Source organism: Salvia miltiorrhiza, chromosome 1, assembly GCF_028751815.1.
Source record: "Salvia miltiorrhiza cultivar Shanhuang (shh) chromosome 1, IMPLAD_Smil_shh, whole genome shotgun sequence".
In the NCBI taxonomy this organism is placed as follows: Eukaryota; Viridiplantae; Streptophyta; class Magnoliopsida; order Lamiales; family Lamiaceae; genus Salvia; species Salvia miltiorrhiza.
Window position 1 is genome coordinate 25,479,373 of NC_080387.1, and position 26,374 is coordinate 25,505,746.

Sequence of the window (26,374 nt, forward strand, 5' to 3'; positions counted from 1 at the left end):
TTCAGGCTCTCTTGTTTCTCCTTCTCACCGACGGAAATCAGAGAACCTCTCTTCCTCTTTTTTGAAAGCTCGGAGAGGGTGACACCAGGGACCGAATCAGGCGAGGGAACTTCATCGGTAATGTCCACAATCTGGACATCTCCTTCACCGGCACCAGATGTATCACCAGTGCTGGGGCGGCCACGCCTACGAACAAGGCTACCCGCATCAACCTCCTCGGCATCAAAGGTGCGGGAAACTTCCACATTTCTCTCTGGGATCTCTATCACCGGGGGAATGATGACCAGCTCGGCCCCAGCTGGTTGTTCTGAGGGAGCAGTTCGGGAAGCAGAATCCCCTGAGCCATGCTCTCCACTGGGAACAGGAGAAGTAATAGTGGGCAGATTGTCCCCGCACTTCTTTCTCCAAGACATGTCTGCAAATCAAAATTCTACATCTTTAAAATCAGGGTAACAAAGGTTAATGTATTTTCTAATTCATATTCTTTACCTATTGATTTCTGGGGATATAAGGGAAACAGGCCATTGTAGGCCAGAGCCGAATTATTCTCAGCAACGTATTTACAGTCTAAGGGCCGGGCTTTGTTCATAGCATTCAGACGGGCTATGACCTCCAAGTCAAAGGCAGAGGGAGCTTCTGAGGAGGCTGGTCTATAACTAGTCCGAGGATTGTGCCATTCTAGTTCCCGAACATGATAATCACGCCAGGTGCCGAACAGGGTGCGCACATAACAGTAATAGCTCAAAAAGCCACCATCAGAAGAATTTAGAGAGGAAAGGAAAGAAGTGGGATATCTTCGAAGACCCGCAAAGCTATACAAAGGATTGCCTTGCATGCGAAGAGATTTGGTCTGACAGAACAGTTTGGCGGTGTCATTAACACCGTGGGCTCGGCAAAGGATATGGAAGGCGTATAATCTTCGGATGGCAGAGGGAGCGACTTGAAAAAAAGGGATACGAAAATGGTTGCAGACATCAACCAGAAGGGTAGGAGGAGGAAGCCTCAGGCCAGCATCTATTTGGGCTTGCCAGATGACTATTACCCTAGGGTGGCGAAGGCTCTTGGGAGGTGTTGAACCTTTAGAGAAGGCCTCGAATTTCAAACCTTCAGGGTGACGACATTTACGTTCCAATTTCTCAACTGCCGCGACGCCAAGGAGGGATTCAGGAACACGCTTTGGGGGTTGGGGGGTCTTCTTACCCCTTTTCTTAGGCCGAGAAGAGCTGGGGACAGTCTGGGAGTCATAAGAGGCAGAGGGGGAAGGGAGGTTATCAAGATCCTGGAGTTGGGGAGAAGAAGATGAAGAAGTTCGGGAAGAAGGAGAGGGCGAACGCGAGGGTTGAGGAGCGGAAGTGGAAGCCATTATCAGAAATATCAATCCTAGGGTTTCTAACACGCTCAATCAGAGCACCAACAAACCTCAAAACTACTTACACTGATCACAAATAATGGGGAAGAAAAAGGATACGCAAATTACCTAGGGCAGAGAAAAATGGACGGTAAAAACCGGAGCGGAGGGATCGCGGGAAATACGCCGGAACAGGGAGAGAATCGCCGGAAAACACAGATAAAGGAGTGCGGAAAACTTGGAGAAGAAGAATAGTGAAAAACGAGAGTTCGAATCGACTAAGTAAAAATGTACGCGGGCAACTACCAATGCGCGGGATGAGCGACGCGTGGCATACGGAAATAAATCGACGGCTGAAAACCCTTACGGAGAGGCGAAAGGACGCAAAGGTTAAAAGATAACCTCGGGGTACGGGAAAAGCATTGTAGCTCGGACAGGCATTTAATGCGGGTGACGTCACCCACGCGGGCGAGTCCTCTGACTAGTTGCACTAATCCAGAGTGAACTAGCCAGACCAGGGGGTGGGAGTAATAAAAACACTGGAGAATAATTTATAGGGTTTTATCCTTGCTTTCTTATAGTATTAAAATTCTCGTGTTTTCAGGACTTGCAGGGATCAGGGAACACATCATAACACCAGTTTTAACAATACTTCAATGGTTGAACACGAAGAATACCCGGTTCAACCAGACCAGAGGGGGGAGTGGTTGATGAGCAGTAATATGTGTAGAGTAGAGAAATGATACAAATCAGAGGAATCATCCTCACCAGAAGAATCATACTGGTCAAAAGAATCATTCTTACCAGAGGGATTTCATCCATCAGAGACAACTCATCCACCAGAGAAATGGCTTTTGCCAGAGAAGTCCTCCATATCAGAGAAGTCTTCCACACCAGAGAAGTCAGCCACGCCAGAGAAGTCCTCCACATCAGAGAAGTCCTCCACATCAGAGAAGTCTTCCACATCAGAGAAGTCAGCCACGTCAGAGAGATCACCTCCATCAGAGGGATAGCCAGAAACGCGGAAGACTTCCCGCGTAAAGATGAAATTCCGGATATACCCTTCGACCACGCCAAATACATGCGCCTACACCAATTTTACCATTTTACCCTTCCTTGTACTCTATAAATAGGTCGCGCACTCGTACATTGTAAACACGCTATCATTCGCTTTTGAATACAACAGTTATATTTTGCTCTCGTGCTCCATTCTCCGATTGTTACTTTTGCTCTTTCCGATCAACTTTACTAGGTATAGTTTATGCTTTTCACCTCGTAGTTTAGGTGTTGGTTTCATAAAACACCAGAAGTGCAGAGCTGAAAGTCAGCTCTGTATTAGCGAGCTCTGAAAAAGTGCAGAGCTGAAAAGTCAGCTCTGCATAAGTTGACTCTGTCGATCCTTAGCTCTGCTCTGTCAAATTTACTTTGGCGATCATGGCAGAGCTGGAAGTCAGCTCTGGCGGTCATGGCAGAGCTAGAAGTCAGCTCTGGAGGTCATGGCAGAGCTGGGCTGGACAGCTCTGACGGTCATGGCAGAGCTGGAAGTCAGCTCTGGTGGTCATGACAGAGCTGGAAGTCAGCTCTGGAAATTTAGCTCTGGCGAGAGTAACTCTGCTCTGGAAGGCGAACTCTGGTGCATCAGCTCGGGAAAGGTAGTCAGAGCTGGAAGTCAGCTCTAGAACAGCATGACAGAGCTGGAAGTCAGCTCTGACAAATTCAGCTCTGCTCTGCAGGTTTTAGCTATGCACAGGGAAGTTCAGCTCTGAAAATTTCGGCTCTAACTTTACAAGTCAGCTCAACTCTTGTGACAGAGCTATGCTCGCAGCTCAGCTCTGGCGACAGAGCTAACTCGCAGCTCAGCTCTGGCGATAGAGCTAACTCGCAGAGAGCTATGCTCATAGCTCAGCTCTGGCGACAGAGCTATCCTAAAAACGTCATTCTTAGCCCAAAATCTCCAAAATTACACTCGTCCATCTATAAAACCTAAATCTCCTGCAAAGCATAAAACAAACCATAAAACGCACCAATTTCCAGAAGATTTAACTTAAAATATGCACATGCAAACCCCTAAAATTAGAACAATTAAGCATAAATCACCTAGATTTCTAAGAGAGTTTAGGTAATCAGTAAGACTAATTTTACAACGTTTAAGTACTCTCTTATTCGATTCAAAGTTTTGTCTAAGTTAATTATGGCTTGAGAATTTGACAGAGCTTCAGCGTTAGTCTTTGAATCGGTGAAGATTGAAGGCGTTCCTCAAGCTCTATTTATAGGTGGAGTCCCGAATATATCCGTTGGAGAGATAGTCTTCAGGATTTCAGCCGTTGTAAGACATTCTGTGCTTTGGACTGAGGATTCAATCTTCTTAGCTCCTGATTGGTTGAAGGTTTGAATCATTTTTATCCTCGGAGCAGGGTGCATCTGAATTTTAGCAAGAACAAGGAAAGTTGGTGTACTGGAAAGGACGATCTTCATATCAGTTGCATTAAATGTTGTTGCAGGAGCATTTAATGTGGGTGTCAGCGTTTCAGTCGAATGAGGAATGTTGACTGATAAACTCAAGTCGAAGCTGTAACACCCCAATTTTCCATAAGATAATATTAGATTATTCTCTAGTATATTTTGTGAGATTTGAAAAAAATCTAGGATTTATTTAAGCCTAGAATAAATTAGATTTTAAAATAAATGTGTTGTTACTCATTTCTCATTATATTTAAAATTTGCATTTACATTTCTTTAAGCATTTTCATAGCATTAGCTCAACTGCATTATATTGTCATATTATTTATTTTTCCTAAATTTAAACATATATTTTACCTAAATGATTTTATTTAGAATTTGTGAAATAAATATACTTATATATATTAGATATATAATAATATATTCTTTTAAAATTGCTTATAAATATATAATATATAGCGTATAGATATATATATATATATATCTTAAGCTAATTATATACGTATATATAGCTATACTATAGCTGTACTAAATAGCTTTTACTTAATAAATATTTACATTATATATAATAGTACCATATAGCTTTGTAATTAAGTTAAGTGATTAGCTATCATATATATATATATAAAAACGAAAACTAGTGTATACTAGTTATTAAAAACATAAGAGTTAAATATATATAATATGTATGCATGGGACAAAATGCATGCACGTAATAATTTTTAAGCCATGCAAACATATAGTACATTAAATATTACTTGAAGGATACGTGGATGAATTTTAACTAACTAATCAAACCTACATACCTAAGGTGAACCTACTGATGACTCTTCATGCCTATAACTAGACTAGTATAAATAGGGTTCCATAATTAAAAGAAACCCACGCACATAAACTCATCAAATATCATCAAAAGAAATAGAAATGGACCTACTTTTAGAGGTACAATAAGGTTAAGTTCTTGATAATCGTTATATATCAAGTTGACTACATCATTGAAAGGTAGGTTCTATTTTCCAAAATATACTTGAGTTATTAAGCTCTGATGTTATTATATAAAATATGGTATGTCCATAAAATATTTTCACGTTTTTCCACTGTTTAATGCTCTTATGTTAACAATTGTGACTTTTAATGGGTCTCACACACCTATTAAAAGTTGTGCGCACTGTCTTAAGGCAGTGGATTGATCCCCACGAGCCTTATAGACGAAAGGAGGATTTTGGGTTCGCCCTTAATCCGGCTAGATGGTGTAGCTGACGTGGGTTCGTCCCGGGGTCCCATCTAGTTAATGAATGAATGAATGATTACTTCCCAGGGGTCGCCCAGGGACTACGAATGAAAGGATAAGGGTAACAGTGGTGCTACGGTATGGCGCGCGCGAATGAATAAAAATATTTTGTGATTATAGAAGTTAAATATTTATTTTTAAAACCTTCTATAATTCACGTACATGCATGGACTATCATATGGAAATGATTATTTCAAAAATGCATAACCCACTGGGTACACTAGTACTCAGCCCAAAATTCTTTTAATCTTTTCAGGTCAATAAGTTGGTGGAGATGGAAGCAGCTGTGGAGGGGTGGCTGCAATATTTTGAAATAACTATTATAATAAAGAGTCTATTATACATTTTGAGTATGTAAAAATTATAAAGATTATATATATATAGAATTAATGTTTGGTATTATTATTTATTTGTACGCAAATTATTTATTATTTACCGCTCGATGTAGAGTGCATGTAGTCGGCCCCTCTTGGACGCTTGACCAAAGCCCTCATGATCATGTTGTGCTATGCCAATTTCATGAGTGAGCTGGTCGGTCAACTCCTTTTGGCGAGCTAGACTCGGTTACCCCATCATTTACCGCTTTATTAGAATTGTAATTAAATATCCGATTGTTTAGCCGCACGTATTTGTAGACTGGTTCTAAACCACCAGCGTGCTGAGCCAAACTTTCCGACTTTAAATTAAAAATATTGCTACTTAAATAAGTTATCTATGTATTATTATTATTATTATTATTATTATTATTATTATTATTATTATTATTATTATTATTATTATTATTATTATTATTATTACCCCCTTCTTTCCCGCTTCTTAAATCCAACCCCTAGTCACGTTTCGGCATTCGTGCCTTCCTTCGGGAATTGGGGCGTGACAGAAGCTCTGTTGTTTACAAAGTTTAACTGAAGAATCAGTTAGAGCTTTTGTCCTTCGCTTGAACAGTCGTTGTCTTCAGTTAAATTGTCTTCCTATTTAACTGAACGTCTCTAGTTCACGATGTCCTTCGGATCACCAGTATCTTCCTTTAGTTGTTCTATCTTCAGTCGGACTTTGATATTCTAAGTCTTCAGTTTTCAATTTCTTCGGTCTTCGACCAGGAGAAACTTCAGTTACCTGTAACTTTCAGTCTAGCTAAAAGATTGAACTAAAACAGTTGAGTTCAAATAAAAAGGCTAGTCTGGGAAAAGAAAACTAAGGGTTTTTGAGATCATCGAAACTGAGATAGGATATTTATTCTATTTCCCAACATCAAGGATAATGTCCTAGAGGAGTTTTGGTCAAATATGAACTTTTTAAATTTATTTTATAAATGCTTTGTGTCAATTTTCGCAAAATAAAAACCAAAATAGAGTAAATAAAAATAAATACAAAATATTAGAAAAAAAAATAAATTTATCTTATTAACTCTCTGTCTGTCAATTTCTGCAGAATAAAAACCAGAATAGACTAAACAAAAACAAACACAAAATATTAGAAAAAATAAATTGATTTTATTAAATGCTTTGTCTGACAATTTCCGCAAAATAAAAACCAAAATAGAAAAAATAAAAACAAACAAAAAATAGCAGAAAAAATAGAAAAGGCGAAATAGACTAAATAAAAACAAACACAAAATACCAGAAAAAAGTAGAAAAAGCGATTAAAATAAAAATCAAAATAGACTAAATAAAAACAAACACAAAATATTAGAAAAAATAGAAAAGCGAATAAATTTAAAACCAAAATAGACTAAATTAACAAACACAAAATATTCAAAATAATAGAAAAAAAATAGAAAAAGCAAAAATAAAAAAAATAGAAAAAGCAAATATGGGAATAGAAAAGGCAAATATGGGAATAAAAGCTAAAATTAAACACAAAATATTCAAAATAATAGAAAAAAAAAATAGATAAAGCAAAAATAAAAAAAGCAAATATGGGAATAAAAACCAAAATAGACTAAATAAAAACAAACACAAAATAATTAAAAAAAAAATAGAAAAAGCAAAAAATAAAAATAAAAAACAAGAAAAATCAAATATGGGGTGAGAGAGGCTCGAACTCTCGACCTCAGGATAACTCAGAAGCTATGAGACCTACGCGCTAGCCAACTGCGCCACCACCCCTTGATATTTGATTTCAGGTCGTTAAAGGATTGGCTATTGGTAGAATGGAATTGTCATTCCTATATGCATTGTATTTCTCTTTTTTGTTTCTTCAACTCGAACGTAAACAATTTTGGCCACCAAATTTCGCATCCAAAGTGGGAATAAAGTGTGATCGAGTCTAATCCAATAGCGTTACATTCAAGTTTAATTTGTTAATTTAATGTTTAATCGAATGTCAAATTTTATTTATCAAATAATTTTAGGCTCACGAACTTATACGAATTTTCTAAAATTATATTTAAAATATTAATTTTTTTTTGTAAATAAATTATATCATTCAAAATAATACTTCCTCCGTCCACGATATTATTTCCACTTTTATTATTTTGATCTGTTCACGATATCATTTTCACTTCCATTTATAGCAATTGATTTGACTCCAAATAATTTAGGAACCAATTGATTTGCTTACTGCCGTACCAAATCAAGAATCACTATTTAAACGGCGAGGGCAAAATCATTCGGTCCAACCTCCATGGTTTTAGGCTTTTAGCCACTCTCATTGAGTTAAATATTTTTTTATATCATATCTATACATATATTTATGTTTATAATATTATTTTTTTCATATTAACAAACAAATGATTTATTATTTACTCTTATCATTGATAGCTAATTTTGTATTGTTTGTTTGTTTTAAAAACAAAATATAAAGATATAATTAATATTTTTAGTTTTATTGAAAAAAATAATGTTGTGAAATAAACATACAAAAGTATGCTAATCAAATTTGACGTGGAGTAAAGTACAAATACCAGCAATCCGCATAGTTATTCCATAAGTAGAAATGCTTCTATATATTTAATCAAAATCATCATCATCTTCACTTGGCATCCTGCATGCGGCGGTGTTGGGGATAACTGGGCAGCATAATGAGGCATAAGAGAGCCAACAAGCCATCCACATTATAGCTGAGTCACATGGCTACACTCCACGGCTGTAAGCTTATCACAGAAAACATGTGTTCCTCGCTGAACAATTCTGTTATAAAAGGGTAAACAATCAGTTAACGAAGATGTTCACTTGATTTTGTAGACGTCGCACTCACGAATGCATGTAGCGTACGTGGTGGAGAGGTGAGACTATTGACAAGCTTATGGATGAGTACTAGTTTTGCTTGAACTGAGCGTATACACGTCCATGTTGATTTACACACTTGAGAGTTGAGAGTTCTTAAATTCTTTATCTTTTTGGTGAGGATTGCAAGTCATTGAGACCATAATTTAAAGTTTGTCATGAGTGTAATATCTTGATGATAGGAGATACAAATGCATGTTGGTATTTTCGTTGACAAATCTGAACCACAATGTTATCCACTTTTCTCTTCGCTCTTGTTGATTCATTCTTGGTTCATCTTTGTTTTGTCCGAGGACGGACAATGGTTTAAGTTTGGGGGGTTTGTCTTACATGTTTTTTCCACTCCTATATCACGTTATTCTTTAGTGTTTTGGGCGTTTCTTATTGAGTTGTTGAGTTGTCTATTGTTTAAATTGCATATTTTTGTAGAATAGACTACTCGTCTGTGTTTGTGCTATTTTTACAGGTTTTGGACTTGAATTGAGCTGATTTTGATGATATTGGAGAGAAGTACTAGAAGAGATGAGTCCGTAGGCGCAAACGGAGCTCAAATCGGACATCGGACGAGGGAGAACAAGTGTCGGAGGACATGCGGCGACATGTGTGGTACGCACGCGACGAAGCAGGAATCGCTGGACTACCGTGCGGTATGGGCATGCGGCCGTTTGTTGAGCAATCGCATACATCTGCTAGTCTCCAGGAGGTAGATTTTGAACAATCTTCAGGTTGATCTATCATTGATTGTACTTGTCTTTTGAGATAGCTTGGACTTCGTTCAGTATTTAGTTGAATCTGAACTCCATTTCTTCTATTGATTCGTTCTTCAGCATCTGGAAGCTGTCAAACTTTTGGCATGCGATCGACAGCTTGTTCTCCTTAATCTCCTCTGAACCTGCGCACATCCTTTCGAGAATGTTCCACATCTCATTGGCGGTTGAGCACTTTATGATTTTCATCACGTATTTGTCTAGAACGATGCCTGAGATGATGTTCTTCGCGAGGTTGTCTAGCTCGTCTTGTTTCCTTTCTTCTGAGGTGTATTCGTCCTTCACTTTGATCCTATATTCATAATAGGGGTCTTTCCCTTCTTCTGTGGGAGTCCTCAGAATTTTATCTGTGATGACGATTGCACCGTTTGTGATCACTTCCCACGTCCTACAATATTGGGAGGTGAGAAAGCTTTTGATTCTGAACTTCCATATCTCGTAGTTGTCTAAGGAGAACACCGGTAGAGATGCATACCTGCTAAAGTTAGTTTCCTTGGTAGCGGTATATATAAAGAAATATAAGACGCACGTAGCACGTAGAAAACTTAAAACTTTTGAAAATGATCTAGTTCAGTAGAACCAGATTAAACAGACTGTTCTTGCGAACAACCTGCTCCGATACCAATTGTTGGGTCCCGGAGGGTCTCTGAACTGGTGTATGGGGGGGAAAACAACACCAGTAGGCTATTTTTATACTTTCGAAAACTGAAGTCAGTGTCTGGACTGATACTGATGTAAGTAAACTGAAGTGAGGTGATCAGAGAAAAGTGGGATCAGTTTATAAGAGGGTTAAGACTGATACCGATGATGAATCGTTTGGATAACTTTAGTTTATGAAACTGGTCAATAAACTGAAATTCAGACATAGGGTCAGTCTTATCAATCTTTCAAGATCAGAGAAGTGTTAGAAATCTTACTGAATATCCTAAGATTTGTCAGTTAGACTGATAACACTTGGAGCGAGAACGATTTTAAGAAATAGCCTTTAGTTAATCAAATTATCAGTTTTAGGGTTTCTCCTTAATCTTATCAGTTTTAGTATGAACAGTGTTTGTGCACAAGTAATGAAAGAAAATACAAAGAGCAATAAAGAACACAGAGAATTTTACGTGGTTCGGAAAATACTTTTCTACGTCCATGGTCAGTAGATCACACTGACAATCGATTTTACTCGTGCTTACGGGTGCACAACAAACCTAGCTTGTGCTTGAGGGTGCACAACAAACCTTGCGACTGAAACACTCGTTTCAGTGCCAACACACTAGGTTGGACTTCTCCTTCTTAGCTATCAAATGCTAAGACAACAAACTGTCTAGCTTGCGGGTGCTAAACAACCTAGAGTCCAGACACTGTCTCGAACTCTCTCTCAAACTCTCTTTTCACTTTTTTAGAAAAGGGTTCGAATCTCCAACTAAGATTACTGAGAATAGGCTCTCAAGTAATCGATTTCTAAGCTAAGGATAGTAAGAATATTTGCCTAGACACACTAAGAGAATGTAGGTATATCAGGTAGACTGATAATTACAACGATGGTTATTTTCTTCTTCGATTCAAGCTTTTTGCAAAGTGAATGCTAAGTCTAGATTTTGGCAGAGCTTGAACGTATGCGTTTGAATCGGTGAAGAATGAGGTTGAACCTTGAGATCAATTTATAGGCAGCGTCTGGAGAATAGATCTATTGGAGGAGGTCCTTCTATATTTTCTGTCGTTAGACTCATATTTGAAATCTTGCTCAGGTGCTCAGTCTTCTAATCTCCTTAAGCCGAAAGAGGTATAGTCTTTTCTTTCACAGAAGATGGTGTTACAGAATAAAGTAACACGGAAACGGAAACTCTGCATGATGAAGGACGATTCGCCATATCTCTGTATTAAATGCTTCACCTTTTGCATTAAATGTGGCTTGTACTGAAAGTCAGCACCTTACTTTCCACGTGGCATTAGTTAGAACTGAGTGAGATATACTTAAACTCCACCATCTATCCATATTTGCACTATCAGTCCGAGGTTTCCTTCTGAGACTTAACTTCAGTTTCAGTAAATGCTTTGACTGGTAAAGTGTACATAAGTGTTTCCCCAACACTTGTACTTCAGCACGGGTCATTCATTTAATTCAGCCTTTACTTCAGTTGGATTTGAGTCTTCAGTAAATTAGGTCTTCAGTCTTTGATCCTTCAGTCCTTCGATCATTGGTCTTTAAGTCCTTCGATCTTCAGTCTTTGCCTCTTCAGACTAATTTAAAAAAAAATGAACTATAACATTTGAGTTCAAAAGAATTCTAGTCTAGAAAGTAAATCTAAGGGTTTTTGGGATCATCAAAACTAAGGAAAGGATATTTCTTTTATTTCCCAACAAAGACAGTCACAAAGGTAGCCCACCAGCTGCGCCTAGAAATCGCGACACCAACAAACCCCACACCCACGCCACCCAGCATAGCCTTCTAGGTGTTTGTAGAAAAGCAAAGGAAGAGCAGGAAAATTAAGCAACAGCCCGCAAAAAAGACAACCAGAACCGACCCCAAAAGCAACCATGGGTCGGGAGAAAACAATCTCCAAACCACAGCTGGCGAGACTACCCCAACACACGCCGAAGGCCACCACGAAGGAAGTAGACTGCCACTAGTAGAGATTCCCAGCTACCATGCTACCAAAAAAACACGCCAGGTGTTCGTAGAAAAGCAAAGCAAAACAATAGCCACAAGTAAGGTGACCAGCGACGTCCCACAATGAGACCAACCGAAGCTGATCCCAACCGCACCCATGATCCAGAAGAAAACCATGCCGCTAAACCAAAAGCCGAGCTCATCCTTTGACGCACATGCCTATGAACTGATAAATCACGTAAAACCACCTCACTAATGAAATCAACGCTATGATGGATGGAAGGAGTATATTATAAAACGAAAATTCAAACTATGCATCTAACAATATATGAAATTATTATATTATAAAAAAGGTAAATTATTGGATGCAGTCAACCGCATACGATGCGGACGGTTTGAAAGTTTACATTTCTTCACAATAATGTTTACTTTTATTGATAAACTTTTACTTTTAGTTATTTTCACTCATTATTGCCTTTATTTTTAACTATTTGGTCGAGTAATTATTATTATATGAAATGTTATATTTCTAAATTATTACATTTATTGACGATAATTGTTACTTTTACTTATGAGAACTTGTGTACTATTACATAAGTATATATATTATACGAACAAATGTATATCTTATACTACTTATTAAAAGTAACCCACGTACCGCACGGGGTGCGGTCAACCGCACAGGAGACCAACCCTAAAAAAAATTCAAACCATTCGTCTATAAATATATGAAATTATTAAATTGAAAGCTCATTAAATTATTGATACTGTTATATAATATCTCTTTTACAACCTCAACCTCATGGTATTAAAAAATTTAATCCGCTACTCGTTCAATTAATAAGAGATTAATACATTATTTTGTGTGATGATATATGTGAATATTTTATTTCAATGATATAAATTTATTTCATACCATTTATCTAATAATACATGAAATATATAATTGAAAACTCATTAAATATTATTGATACTATGATATAATATTTCTTTTACAACCCCAACCACATGGTATTAAAAAAATAATTCGCTATTTGTTCAATTAATAAGACTCGAGCATAACTTTCAATGATGTGAATCAATCTTTTTACTAGTTTATTATAAAAAAATTCAAACCATTCGTCTAATAATACATGAAATTAATAATTGAAGCTGAATTATTTTTTTTTGAGAACCAATTGAAGCTGAATTATTGATACTATGATAATATTTCGTTTACAAACATCAAGGTATTAAAAAACAATTCGCTAATCCTTCAATTAATAAGACTCACGCATCACTTCATTATCCCAGCCATTATTGGTTAATGATGAGATTATCCCAACCAGTCAATTCCTTCTGAAAAATAAACATGATTATAATAGTCTAACAGACACAAGATTTCAATACCAAATTTAGTTAATTAAGGAATTTAATAATATTTTTTAATTACTTGCAGCGTCAGACTTGACTTATCTTAAACATTAATTCGTAAACATGGAATTTCTTACAGAATTTAGTTTATTAAATTAAACATACCTACTCCGCTCATGTCCACATCATTATCTTTGTTATATATCTAATGGAAACGTGAAATTGCAGTATCAAAATAATCTCTCCATCATATTTATGTACACGAAAGCTCAAAAAATTCATTTAGATATGCACGGGTAATATGTATAAAGAATGTAACTTTTGACTACCCATTTAATCATTTCTTAATTGCAACATGCTCCTTCAGAAAACTTCAGATCTAGACTAATATATAAAAATACCAGTCTCAAAAGGAAAGTTTGACTGAAGCACTTAAAATAATTAAAAGTTTCGAATAATTTCGAACATTCAGCTATAAGTCCTTTTCGATATTAAATAGAGAAACGGGGGGGGGGGGGGGGGGGGGGGGGGGGGGGGGGGGGGGGCTTCAATATTTGTGAGTTCGTCTGTTGGCGACCGGTTTAAGAACTTAAGCTCTATATGTTAGAATGCGTTAATTTAATTACACCAATCAATCCTTATAGGGTGTGTTATTTTACTAACGAAATTGCTATTTTTTTTAGAAGTGAGACTAATGAATAAGTCGATATATAGTGATGAATAAAACATTTATAGTGTTGAATAACAATATTCAAAAAATTAGTATAAATTTTCGCTTCCTTCAGAATTCAAACCCAAGTACAAGCTTTTTCCTCCAAATAAATATCAGTCATAGAATACATTAAATCAATACAAATCAATCTAAGATCTCATCATATATAAGGGATTAATTCATTGGAACCATTTCCTATATAAAGTTACATTGAAAATGCTAAATGTTGTGAGAATTGAGAATGTGTGTGAATACACACGAATAAATCAATAATTTCTATGAATAAATCAATATAACGCATGAATATGAGTTTTTATCCGTGTTCGCATCTTAGAGAGGGCCAAATTTTTGCCATATTAACTGGATACAACTATTCGTGGGTTATATTGATTTATTCATTATTCTCATTTATAACGAAAAAATCTTACTCGAACCACACCCTTTTCACATGTTATGTATAGTGGATAATTTTTCTTGGCAACATGAAAAAATATTCGTGTAACTTTAGTGTGATAGTATTTTTCCATGTTTTCCTCTCTAGAAAATATGAGATAAAAAAATATGGTTTGATAAAATTTTCCATCTTTTTCCATATATTAGATGAGAAAATATTATCACATCAATATCTCATGATAATATTATTATGAATTAGAGTGAAAAGAAGGGAAAATGAGTTGTTTGGATTTTTTTTATCCATTCCGCCTATGAAAAAATTAATCCACCTTAATGAACATATGAAAATAGTAAAAAAATGGTGAAAAATAATAATAAAATTATATGTTTTCACCATTTTTTTTATAAAAAAAAGTACACCCTAAATGTATAATATTATATAAGAAGACTACTACTTTATTAAAGTTAGGTAAAAAAGGAAGACTTTTTTTCAGAATTGATCTAGATGTTACTTAATTACTTTGAAATATGGAACGAAATAATCCCTCCGTCCATAAATTTTCACATATTTAAAAGGGCTAATTGCCTGTAAATTCCTAACGTTTCCACGGAATTGATTTTTGCACCTTTTTTTATTTTTCTTCTTTTAAATACCTAACCTTTCATTTTTGTCTGGTTTTTGTCCGATGACCGGTTTTTTTTCACGCCGGCGCCGGAATTGATTATGTGGCAGCCGGAATTAACACTGTGGCAACCGGAAATTGACACTTAGGCTTATTATTGACATGTGGAATAAAAAAAACAAAAAAAAAAACAAAAAAAAAAACAAAACAAAATCCCCATCGTGACACCATCTTCTTCCCCCTTCCTCCCCTCTCCCTCCCACCCGCTGCCGCCACCACACGCCACCAGACGCCGGCACCGCCACCTCTCCTCCGGAAATCAAACGACGATGGTGGTCTGTTGACTATTGACGCGGGAAAATGAAGTTTGAGGGCGAGGGACGAGGGGCATCAGAGGCGGCCGTCTGTGTGTGTGCGTTGGGAGAGAGAGAGCAGAGGCGAGGAGAGAAGGGATGGCGAGGCGGCGGCCGTGGCTGACAGCGGCGCCAGTTGCAGGGAGAAGACCCCTAGTTTCTATTTGTTAAATCGCCGCGCCGCTGCCCTGAAATTTCCGGTGGATTCGACGACTTCTGTTAAATCGCCGCCGCGGGGAGAAAAGCCCTAGAATATCTGTTAAATCGTCGCCGCCGCCGCCGCGTTCTTTAATTTCGCGCACCGCCGCGTTCTTTAATTTCGCTGCACTTTCTTTCTGCGTGTGTTCTTGGTGTGTAGTTGATTCTTGGGGATGTCTGAAAAGAAATTTGAGATTGTATTTTGGCTGACGTCGCCGCCGAGCCCTGGAGCTCGTCCGCCGCGCTGTCGAGGTGGGGAGGAGGATGGGCGCCGAGGTGGGGAAGGGGAGGGAGGCAGCGAGGTGGGGAGAGGGAGGGGCACGACGGCTGAGGGTGGCGGCGGTGGGTGGGGGAAGGGGAGGGGGAAGGGGGCGGCGGGCGCCGTCGCCGTCGCCGACGGCTGAGGGTGGCAGCGGTGGGTGGGGGAAGGGAGATTAGGGTTTGGGGGTGGGGGAGATTGGGGAAGATGATGATGTGTGTGTTTTTTTTTGTTTTTTTTTATTATTTTTTTTTCACATGTCAATAATAAGCCTAGGTGTCAATTTCCGGCTGCCACAGTGTTAATTCCGGCTGCCACATAATCAATTCCGGCGCCAGCGTGAAAAAAAACCGGTCATCGGACAAAAACCAGACAAAAAGGAAAGGTTAGGTATTTAAAAGAAGAAAAATAAAAAAAGGTGCAAAAACCAATTCGGTGGAAACGTTAGGAATTTACAGGCAATTAGCCCTATTTAAAATATATTGTTACATAAACCCACTACTATTATCACATTTTCTAAATTGTGGGATTCCTTAATTTCCTTAATTTCGTAGGTACGGGTTTGGATACTTACTATCCATACCTGCGAAACTCGTTTACCCGCGAAAAATATCCGTAAAAATACCCACCAATTACCCGTGTAATACCCGTCAAATACTCACAAAAAAATTCTAAAAATATGGGCTTTGAATATAAATTTGAGATATGAGCCAACATGTCATTTCTAAAAAAAGGCCCAAACAAAATCTAAACCTAAGGCGGGTACCCGATGGATAGTGGGTGGTTGGTATCCGACGAATAACGGGTGGAAGATACCCGACGGATAGCGGGTTTGCGGATACCCAACAGGTAGCGGGTATCCGCTGATGGTGGGTTTGGATACCAGTTGATATCCATGGATAGTTTCGTGGTTAAAAACCACTATTCATTTAGTTCGTGGGTATGGGTATGGATAGTCACTATCCGTACCCGTCGTACCCGATTGCCATCCCTAAGAGGAACTAGTACAATTTAAAATGTAGGACCATGTTTGCTCTAAATAAGATCATAGTTTAGTCATGGGGTATTGGCATGTAAATACTCTAATTTTTTTTTCATTTTTTGATTTTGTACTCGAACTTTAAAATTTGTCTATAAATATATGAACTTACTTTGTATTCTTTCTGATTTTACACATGACAGAATTTTTTGGCGAAACAAAATGTGATGTGAATCTTACTCAGCTTAATGTGCGCACATGGCAGAAACGATACAATTTTATTAAAGAGGCAAATATTAAAATAATCATTTTACTTAAGTGAAAGTTAATAATAACCATAAAAATTAAAATATATCAATTATAAACACTCTAAAATGTCCTAATTGACGCTAAAATTCCCTAAATAAAAAAATAAAAAAATGTTGGAACAAAAGCAACGACGCTTTAGAAAAGTGTGAAATTATGTCGTTTGATTGCACCGTTGATCATGCCACGTCAATTAATCTGATTGCTATGTCAACAATGATTTGAGGGTATTTTAAAATTATGTGCAAAATCAAAAAGATTATAAAGTTCGTATCATATTTACAGATAAATTTTAAAGTTCGAGTGCAAAATCAGAAAATGATTTTTTTTTTAAATATTTACAAAAGACAATACCCCATTAGTCATGCCTACTTTGTTTAACTCAAACAGTAGATTGCCAAAAACAGAAATTCGAAGTCTAACTCTTATTTAAAAAGCTTATAAGACTTGGTCAATAATCCTAAATGATGAATTTTCAAGAAGCAATAGTATATTATGTATCTACATCAAGGAAAGTGACATGTTTATCCAGTACTAAAACCAAACCTTCTCTACATACTTCAAAGTAGAGCAAAAATTTATAAATTTTGATTACATACTTGATATTTTTTGATCGATCAAGAAACAAGCAAAATGATGAACAAAAGGCGTCTCACCATCGTCCACGTCTCCGCTGATCCATCTTTAGCCGGGTACGTAATTATAATTCGTCTCGCTCTACATAATATATGGCTATGCATATATATTTTCGGATATCATAAATATAAATCACTATGCACATTAGTAACATAAACCTAAACACTATGTATATACGATCAGATTGGAATGCACATTAGTAACATAAACCTAAACACTATGTATATACGATCAGATTGGAATTGCAAGATAACGAAAGCGCCGCCGCCGCCGCCGCCGCGGCGGCCGACAATGGGAAGAACACGAGCATCCACGTGACGGCCATAGACGGCATAGTGAACGCGAACTCCCTCTTCACGATGGCGATGTTCATCGGGTTTTCCATGACCGTACCGGAAAACGCCACCACGGTGTCGAGCGCAGCGTGCACCACCAGCTCGGAGACGGTGAGGCGGCTGATCGTGTTCGAAGTGGTGTCGTTCAGCTTCTTCCTCTTCTCATCCCTCGTGGCTCAGAGCTTAAAGCTTCAGATCAACCTGCGCAATAGCATGGACCCCACCGATCCTCACCGAGCCGACATCAACGTCGACCACCTCAAATACTGCCTCTTCGCCTCCGCCGTCGGATCGGTCGCGGGCTGCACGTTCTTGACGATGTCGATCGTGGATTTCATAAGGGTGAAATTGGGGTCGCTGTCGTGCGGCGGGAAGCCAGTATACGCGGTGGTGACGCTGCTGGTATTTGTGGGGTCGGGGCTGCTGGTTTATGTCATCACTGCTGCTCGTGCTGCTTTCTTTGTGCAAAACCAACCCCCAGCAGCTACTGCTCCTGTTCTTCAGCAAAATCAGCAGAGCTAGTCGATTACAACAGCTTCAGTTCGTTTCATTAGTAGTAATATTTAGTTTTAATTGTATTAATTAAATTGATACTCCCTTCCACCAAAAGTGTAACACCCGCCTTTTTTTAATGATATTATCTTAATAATAATAATCTGATATATAATTAGTGTTAATGATGGCATCGAGGTTATATTAAGCTGAGTTAAGAATTTGGTTAGCCAGAGAACTTGAAATATTGGTTATTGAGATAGATCCGAGATGATGGATATATAGTTTCTCCCAGCACAAGGTAGTAGAAATTTTATTAGTATTCTAGCTCCAAGGAGAGTTATGATTATACCAAGCGTTTCCGAATGAGATTCAGAGTCAGCCTAGGAATTAATTGGAGGATAATTGGTCTACCAATTAATGAAAGGGCAATTCGTGTTTAACGCTATTTAACATTATTTACTCCTCTGTTGAGAACCTCCGATTTTCTCCTCTGCTGAGAACCCTAGTTTTGTTTTCATCCTTGGTTTTCTTTTGTGGTGTTTTTGCCTTCCTGATTATGGAAGACAAGATGGCTGGCCTTAACCTTTCAAATGAAGACGACGAATTGCTCCTTGATGATCACTACAAAAAAACGCCTAAATAGCGACGGCGGCGGCAAAAACGGCGACCCACCTTTCGCCTATTACCGGCGCATTACCGACGGGAAAATTAGCGGCGGTTGGGCCGTCGCTAATTTAAATATATATTATTTTATATTTATTATTAATTAATTTAATAATATTTATTTAATTTACCGGCGGCATGCGGCCGCCGCTAATCACTACCGCCAGTGACATCCGGCGATAGCACCATCGCCATCCGGCCAAAATTACCGATGGCGGTACCGCCGCCGCTAATTACCGACGGCAAATGTCGTCAGTAATTATTTTTTTTTTTTATTTTTTCAGCCCTTTTTTTTTCAGCCTTTTTTTTCATTTATCATCTAATAAGTTGGTCAAAGATAATAATACAAAAATATTAAAATTAAATATATATTGAAATACAAGTGAAAATTTAAACATTGATTATTACTAATATAAGATTATTACTAAGAATTCAAGATTCTTAGTAAGAAACTTATACTTATAATTATAACTTAAGTGTTAATTTGATTAGTGATTCACTCATCAATCATCACTAATCTAAAATTATTACTAGGAATTCAAGATTCTTAGTAAAAATCTTATAATTATAACTTAAGAATGTTAATTTGATTAGTGATTCACTTATCAATCATCACTAATATAATATTATTACTAAGCATTCAAGAATATTGTTAGTAAGAAACTTATATTTATAACTTAATAATGTTAATTTGATTAGTGATTTACTCATCACTCATCACTCATCATTCATCACTAATCTAATATTATTACTAAGAATTCAAGATTATTAGTGTAATACCCCGCCCATTAATATTAAGTTTAGAATAATTTTTTAACTTAGATTTAAGATGATTCACGCCGGATTAAGAAAAAGAAATTATTTTAATTCCAACAAAAATGATTTACAAAAGCATTTGTAAATTTAGTAATTAAATTTATATGCATTGCATATTTATTTAATTAAGCATTCAAACATTTTAGGTGTGTTGAGATTTATTTCATGTTGGGCCTTATGTTTTATTCACAGTTGAGTGCATAAATGAAAGCCCAACCCATCATCTTCCATCAAAGCCCAACCCACCTCTCTCCTTGATATTTTCCACCACCACCACCGCCTCACTGTTCTCTCTCTCTTCAATATATATATCTCCTTCGCTGCACTCCGATCTTTCTCTTTTCATTCACTCACTTCTCTCTCGTTTTCTCCCGGACTGAGCTTCGAACACTGAACTCCAAGAACAGCAGCCAACGATTCACCCAGCAAATCCAAGCCAAGGTTTCACCTTTAAACTCCCCTGCTTCTTTACTTCACTTTTCGTCCAATAATTCAAAATGCATGTTCATGTATTTGTGTGTTTATATGTGTTTTAGCTTCATAACTGTTAAATGAATAAGGAAAGGTAGAGTCTTGAACTGTGCTGCTTTAGTTTCGAGTCTTGAGCATGGTTTTTATGGAGTTGGTTGTGTGGGTTGAATGGTGGCTAAATTGGAGTTTTGGATGAGAGTCGAGAGTAGATGAGAGTTGAGGGGGGGGGAGGCCGTGGTTGCTGCGGTTGCCGGAAGCAGAGGGAGGTACAGGCGCTTCGTCGTTGCCAAGGAGATGATCGGTGAGGTGTTCAGAGGTTGGAGATGAGGGCAGAGAGATGAGGGCAGAGAGATGAGGGCAGAGCAGGGAGATGGAACGCCAGAGCTGGAACGAACCCGCTGGAACGAACTCGCTGGAACGCCCGAGCTGTAGGGCAGAGCTGGGATAGCCAGAGCTGGTAAAGACCAGAGCTGATTAACGTAACCGAGCAGAACGGATGTAGAACTCTTGTGCACATTTTAGTAAACACTTTTTATGCTTAATTATGAAATGAGTCATGCATTGCATCACGTTTTAATTGGTTTTATTTATAATTCCAATTACAAGAGAAAGACGAGTAAGAATATTGTTGGTGTTCTTGACTGTCACAGCCCGCAATCCCTAAGGATGGCTTAACCGGGGTTATGACTCGGGAAGGGGATTCAGAAGCGGGGAAAGAAAGGGGCATCATTTGAAACTGTAAATCTTACTTAACTTAAGAAAAATCATCGTATTTACTCATTAATACTCTTTTGAATAGTCTATGAAAGACAACATAAAACTTAATTAATATCATTAATCAAGTTATACATCATATGAAACCATTCTCTTAAGACTCAAAGTATGACATAACATACTATAACATCAACAACATCTTGCAGCGGAAAGTAGCTAGACATATGTATGAAGACATATTCTAGACAGGTTAACTATTTATTAACAACCCTGGAGACTCCGCTCATTGCAGCACCATCATCACATCAGCTCAACCTGCACATTTAGAAAACATATGCAGGGCTGAGTACAAAAGCACTCAGTGGGCACGTATGCCTAGGTATAAAAATACATGCTTCAAAACTGTAAATTGTCATGCCATCATAAACAGTACAACAAGGGAGTTTTTCGCTAAAAAGGCCCAAGCTTACTAAATTCATTTGTGATTCTTAAAGTTCGTCTGCAGACTAAGTTCTCTTGTAATCTATCATATCTGGAACTGTGTGCCGGAGAGGTGGCCACCTCTCACGGTCACTTGACCGGCCAACCCGCTAGATGACTCACGGTCACTGGTGTACACTAGTCAAGGCAGGATAGCTATCAACTGCTCAGGACCCGAATTCGATTGCATCATTGGCAAAGCCAAAGCAGATAGATATCATACTAAAATTTAAACATTTTATGGCAAGACAATACTTGAAATAACTTTAACTCAAAGATTTTGTCATGAAATAACTTGCTTGAACGTAACATTTAAACTCATTTGATATATATATGAAACTGAAATTAACAGTTAAATCATCTCATGCATTCATTCGTATAAGAGGCCTACGACACGCAGGGGATCTCTATATACGTATAGTAAAAGTAATGCCCACCTCATTCCGTTCCCACTAGGGGCGTAGAGTTACCTCCTTCTTTAGCTTTCACTTCCCGTCTGGACCTTTATTGACGAAGAGTCGATAAGTTCGAGAAGAAAGTCGTGTAAGAAAGGAAGATAGGTCTCTAAACTAAACTATCTCCTTTTTAATGATTTTAGGGTTCTAGCATCCATATTAATCTTGTCTCGTTCAAAACCTTAAACTCAAAACATCTATCACATAACTATCATTTAGGTTCGAAACTATTTTTTTGAACATCATCATGCGCATCAATCATAACTCGTTCTACTCACGCCATCAAGTTAAATATTCCGTCATTTAATAACAAATCATATAATATCACATAGACAAATTAAATCATCATAGATCATTCTTTCTCATACTTAAAATAATTTAATCATTTTCAAATAATCCATATTAATAAGTCATTTGAAAAGAATTAATTTAAATAAGAGTTTAACTCAAAATATTTTATTTTAAAGTCCATTTGTAAAAATACTTGAAATAAAAGAACTCCATTTAAATAATTAATTTAAAGGTCAATATATAATTAAATTAATCAAGCTCAATTTAAATTAATAATTAAGAGCTCAAATAATTTAAATAGATATAAGCCCAAATTAATTAGATAAATTAGATCCATTCAATTTTTTTATTAACCAAGAGCCCAAACATTTAAATTAAAATAGGCCCAAAACTTTTAAATGAAATAAGCCCATTATAAATAAATAGAACATGGCCCTATAAAAACAAGCCCAAATACTTATTAAAAACGGCCCAAAACCCGGCCCAAAACCCGGCCCAAAACCCGGCCCAACCTCAAACACCCTAACCCAAGCCCTTTTTCTTTTCTTCCCCCTTCTTCTATCTAAGCTGCGCCCCTCCCCCTTCATTCTCGTCTCTCTCTCTTCTTTCTCACTCTCTCTCTCGGACGATCTGTCCGCCTGCCGTGCAACCTAGCCGCCACCGCCGCCGCCGGCGAGCGGCGCGGCTGCTGCCTCTCTCTCCTCCCCTGAACTCTCGTCCTCTCTCACCCTCTCGCCTCTATCTCTCTCTCCCAAGACTGCCGGAACAAGACACAGCAAGCGCCACCACGCCGCCGCTGTCACCTCCTCCGCCTCACCTCCACGGCGGAACCATCGTCTCCGGCGAGTAGCTTCGCTTCCGGCCTCCCTCTCTGATCGGCTCTGTGACTGCAGCAGCGAAGGCTGCCGCGGCCACCTCCGGTCGTCCTCGCCTCTCCCGTTCACGTCTTCCTCTCTCTCACATCTCCCTCGTTAACAGATCCGACGGCCCAGCAGCAGGAGAACCGCCGCCGCCGACAGCATCTGCCTCTCTGATTTCCGGCGAAGCCGCAGCCGCAGCCGCCGACAACCCAGGTAAACCCTATCTTCTATCTTTTTCCCCTTCTTTCCTTTTTAAACTATAAGCTAAAAACCCTCTCTTCTTTCCCTTTGATTCTTGGCAGATCGGAGACAACGGCAGGTTCGCCGCCGCCGCTCCGACGCCGGCGACGTGCCTCCGCGGCAGCCGCCTCCCTGAACCCTTCTCACACACGAATCAGGGGGTTCAGCCCCGATTTCAGTCAACACATAGAAATAGGCTTTTTACTGAATTCATTTTCAAATACTGTAAATGTTCTTCAATCGAGCATACTGCACTTAAACATTTATTCATGTAATTTCAACTCTTCATTTGTATATGTAAATTCTGTTTATAACAGGCTGCGTATGCACATAAAAATGAAATATGAGAAGTTCCTATGTGTTGGTGGTTCTCTGCAATAGTTGAACGAAATAGAGAGCTCAAAATAAACGAGCTCAGTTTAAGAAGAAAACCTTGGTCTGGTGGTGTGGTTGCTTTGTGAACTTGCTGCGGAAAATGGGCTGCAGTTGTTGAAAATGGTGAAGATGGTGAAGGCGTGGGGTTGGCTTTAAAGAAGAATGAGGATCGTGGAAATGTTGGTATGAACATGGAATTCTTTTTTCAGCATACTTAGTATGACTGAAGAATTTCTTCAGCATGCGTAGTAAATTCTTCAGCATGCTTAGGATTTATTCAAATTTAATCATTAAAAAAAATCTAAGAGATTAATACATTAATTATATGGTTCCAAACTCATTTAAATACATTGACACATACAAGACTAATTTTTATTTGAAGTATAAAATCCATTTGGGCCTGTCAATTTAATAAATTAACTAACCACATGGATCAACTTTAGTAATTAATAAAAATTCATATTTAACACTTCAATGTTAAATCCTCATTAATAAATTAATGGACTCAAAATATATTTTGAGTGCATCGTCCACTGAAAATAAAAATAAAAATAAATCATCACGTATATAAATCATCAAATTCATATAAGTTCGTATTTTATTAATGGATGCCGAACCCTAATTATCATAGTAAATCCTTAATCAGTCATTAGAAGATTTTAAATCCTCAATTAAAAGTCGGGTCATTACATACTATCCCCCTTAAAAGAAATTTCGTCCCGAAATTTGTACCTCAGAAAATAACTCTGAGTACTTCACTTTCCTGTTAGACCGTAGTCTATTCTTGACCATGATATATTCATAGGTCCCTTACTATCGGTATCGACTTAGTCCTTAGTACCTGAACTTCCCGATCTAAGATAGATTTGGATCTTCCTTCGTAACTCAAATATTGACTAATAACAATGTTGTTCTTATGGATCATATGCTTTGAATCGTAAACATACTTCTCTATTCGCGACACAAGGGATACATTACGCACATTCTCAAAGCTTAGCGCTAACGCTAACCAATAAGTTATTGGGCTCATCCTTTCTACAATCTCGTATGAGCCTATAAAACGGGGTTTAGATTTACCCTTCACATTGAATCCAATGATTTCTCTTGATGGAGAAACTTTTATGGAAATTATCTCTCCACTTTCACATCATGGGTCAATTCGTCATTTGTCAACATATGACTCTGTCAATCATGGCCCTCTTTTATTCACTATCAAATTTTGACGGATGATTTCAATCATCTAGTCATTTCATCTCAACAAAGTGGTGATCTATATTTCCTCACGTATAACGCCTCATTTGCCAACCTATCGATAGTCGATTGATAACTGGTATTATATGTCTCACAATGAGTGGCAAAAACATGTTCTCAGCTTTCACCCTGGTTTAGCTCAGTCGTCTTCAACATACCTTATTAGAAATTTCTATGTCGTTTAAGCGGAACTATAATGACTAATATCTCTAAAGCATTCTTAAGGCAACTTAAACAGTTTGTAAGGAGACCCACCATTTCGAGCATGTAGGCAGTCAGCATAAACGTCGTTATAAACTTTTATTCATTCATCGTAGGAATCTCGAGTCATGTGGGCATTGACTGCCCCCTTTCGTGACAACCTTTGCTTAAGTCTGATGGATTCGAAAAATCCATCTCGACAACGAAATTCATTGGTTCGTTAAGGGCTCGGTTTGTCCCAAACACGACATTAAGCTTGACTTTATGAGCTCGAAGACTCAAAGTAACGATATGATATGTTGTAAAACCTTCACTTGCTAGCACGCAAGACATATTTCAACAAATGAGGTTACACCTCGTTTCATTTCTCCTAACTAGAATTTTTTTCTAGATCTTAATATATCTTAGTACTTCCTGGTGACAGTATATGGGTGCCATGGCTTTATCTTATTCTTAAGTTCATTGTCATGGAGATGCATATCTTCCCTTCAAAGAAGATAGCATTATTTGATTCCTCGTGGTAATTCTTGAAATTTCTTATCCTTATTCTTACTCTTAACTTCTCATTCTTCCTTCGTGCTCCTACCACAATTTTCCTCAAGCTGGGTGGTTTAATCACTTCTATCATCATCTTATCATATCTTAGACGAGACCTTCAGGCTCACTGCATCATCTACTACATTGGTCTTGTCCATGCGATGGTTAATACCAAAATCATAATCCTTTACGGGTTCAACCCATCCTCTTTGTCTCATCAGCTACTACAAATACCTTATCAGGTTTTAGAATCTCTAGCACTACAATTTAAAATCATCAAAACTCTTTATCATTAAACTATCATTTATACTCGACACCAATTGTTTGAGTGTCAGATACCAACATTTATGTGCGTTATTCATAACTCTCACACTCACTCCATTTAGACACATAATCGATATCAAACTCAAAATAATAAATTATATCTTAACAATTTATCATGCTCATAGTTCTTGATTAAATTTCGAACTTTGTAATTAAATACTAAATTCCAACTATAATTAATTAACATGCTTCTCTAATTCATTTATCTCATTTAAACTAATAAATCTAATCCATGCTAATTTCTCATAAATACTCAAATAATTCATATAGTCTTACTAACATAGCATTAACTCATATGCACTGCTAGTTCACTTACATGACTTCACATACTCCACATATCTCAACTTAATAAATCATCGAAT

The 26,374-nt window shown here is 37.6% G+C and overlaps 1 protein-coding gene and 1 non-coding gene across 2 annotated transcripts; one reads left to right on the forward strand and one right to left on the reverse strand.

Moving 5' to 3' along the window:
* Positions 1 to 7,122: 7,122 nt before the first annotated feature.
* On the reverse strand, positions 7,123 to 7,207 carry TRNAM-CAU (transfer RNA methionine (anticodon CAU)). Its single transcript is given in 2 exon segments — positions 7,123 to 7,158; positions 7,170 to 7,207. It is a non-coding gene; the product is annotated as a tRNA-Met (tRNA).
* A 10,074-nt stretch (positions 7,208 to 17,281) lies between these two features.
* On the forward strand, positions 17,282 to 18,516 carry LOC131016682 (uncharacterized). The gene is made up of 2 exons (XM_057945390.1): positions 17,282 to 17,560; positions 17,740 to 18,516. Exons 1-2 carry the CDS (start codon positions 17,502 to 17,504, stop codon positions 18,359 to 18,361), a joined length of 681 nt encoding a protein of 226 aa, XP_057801373.1. The 5' UTR covers positions 17,282 to 17,501; the 3' UTR covers positions 18,362 to 18,516.
* The last annotated feature ends 7,858 nt before the right edge of the window (positions 18,517 to 26,374 follow it).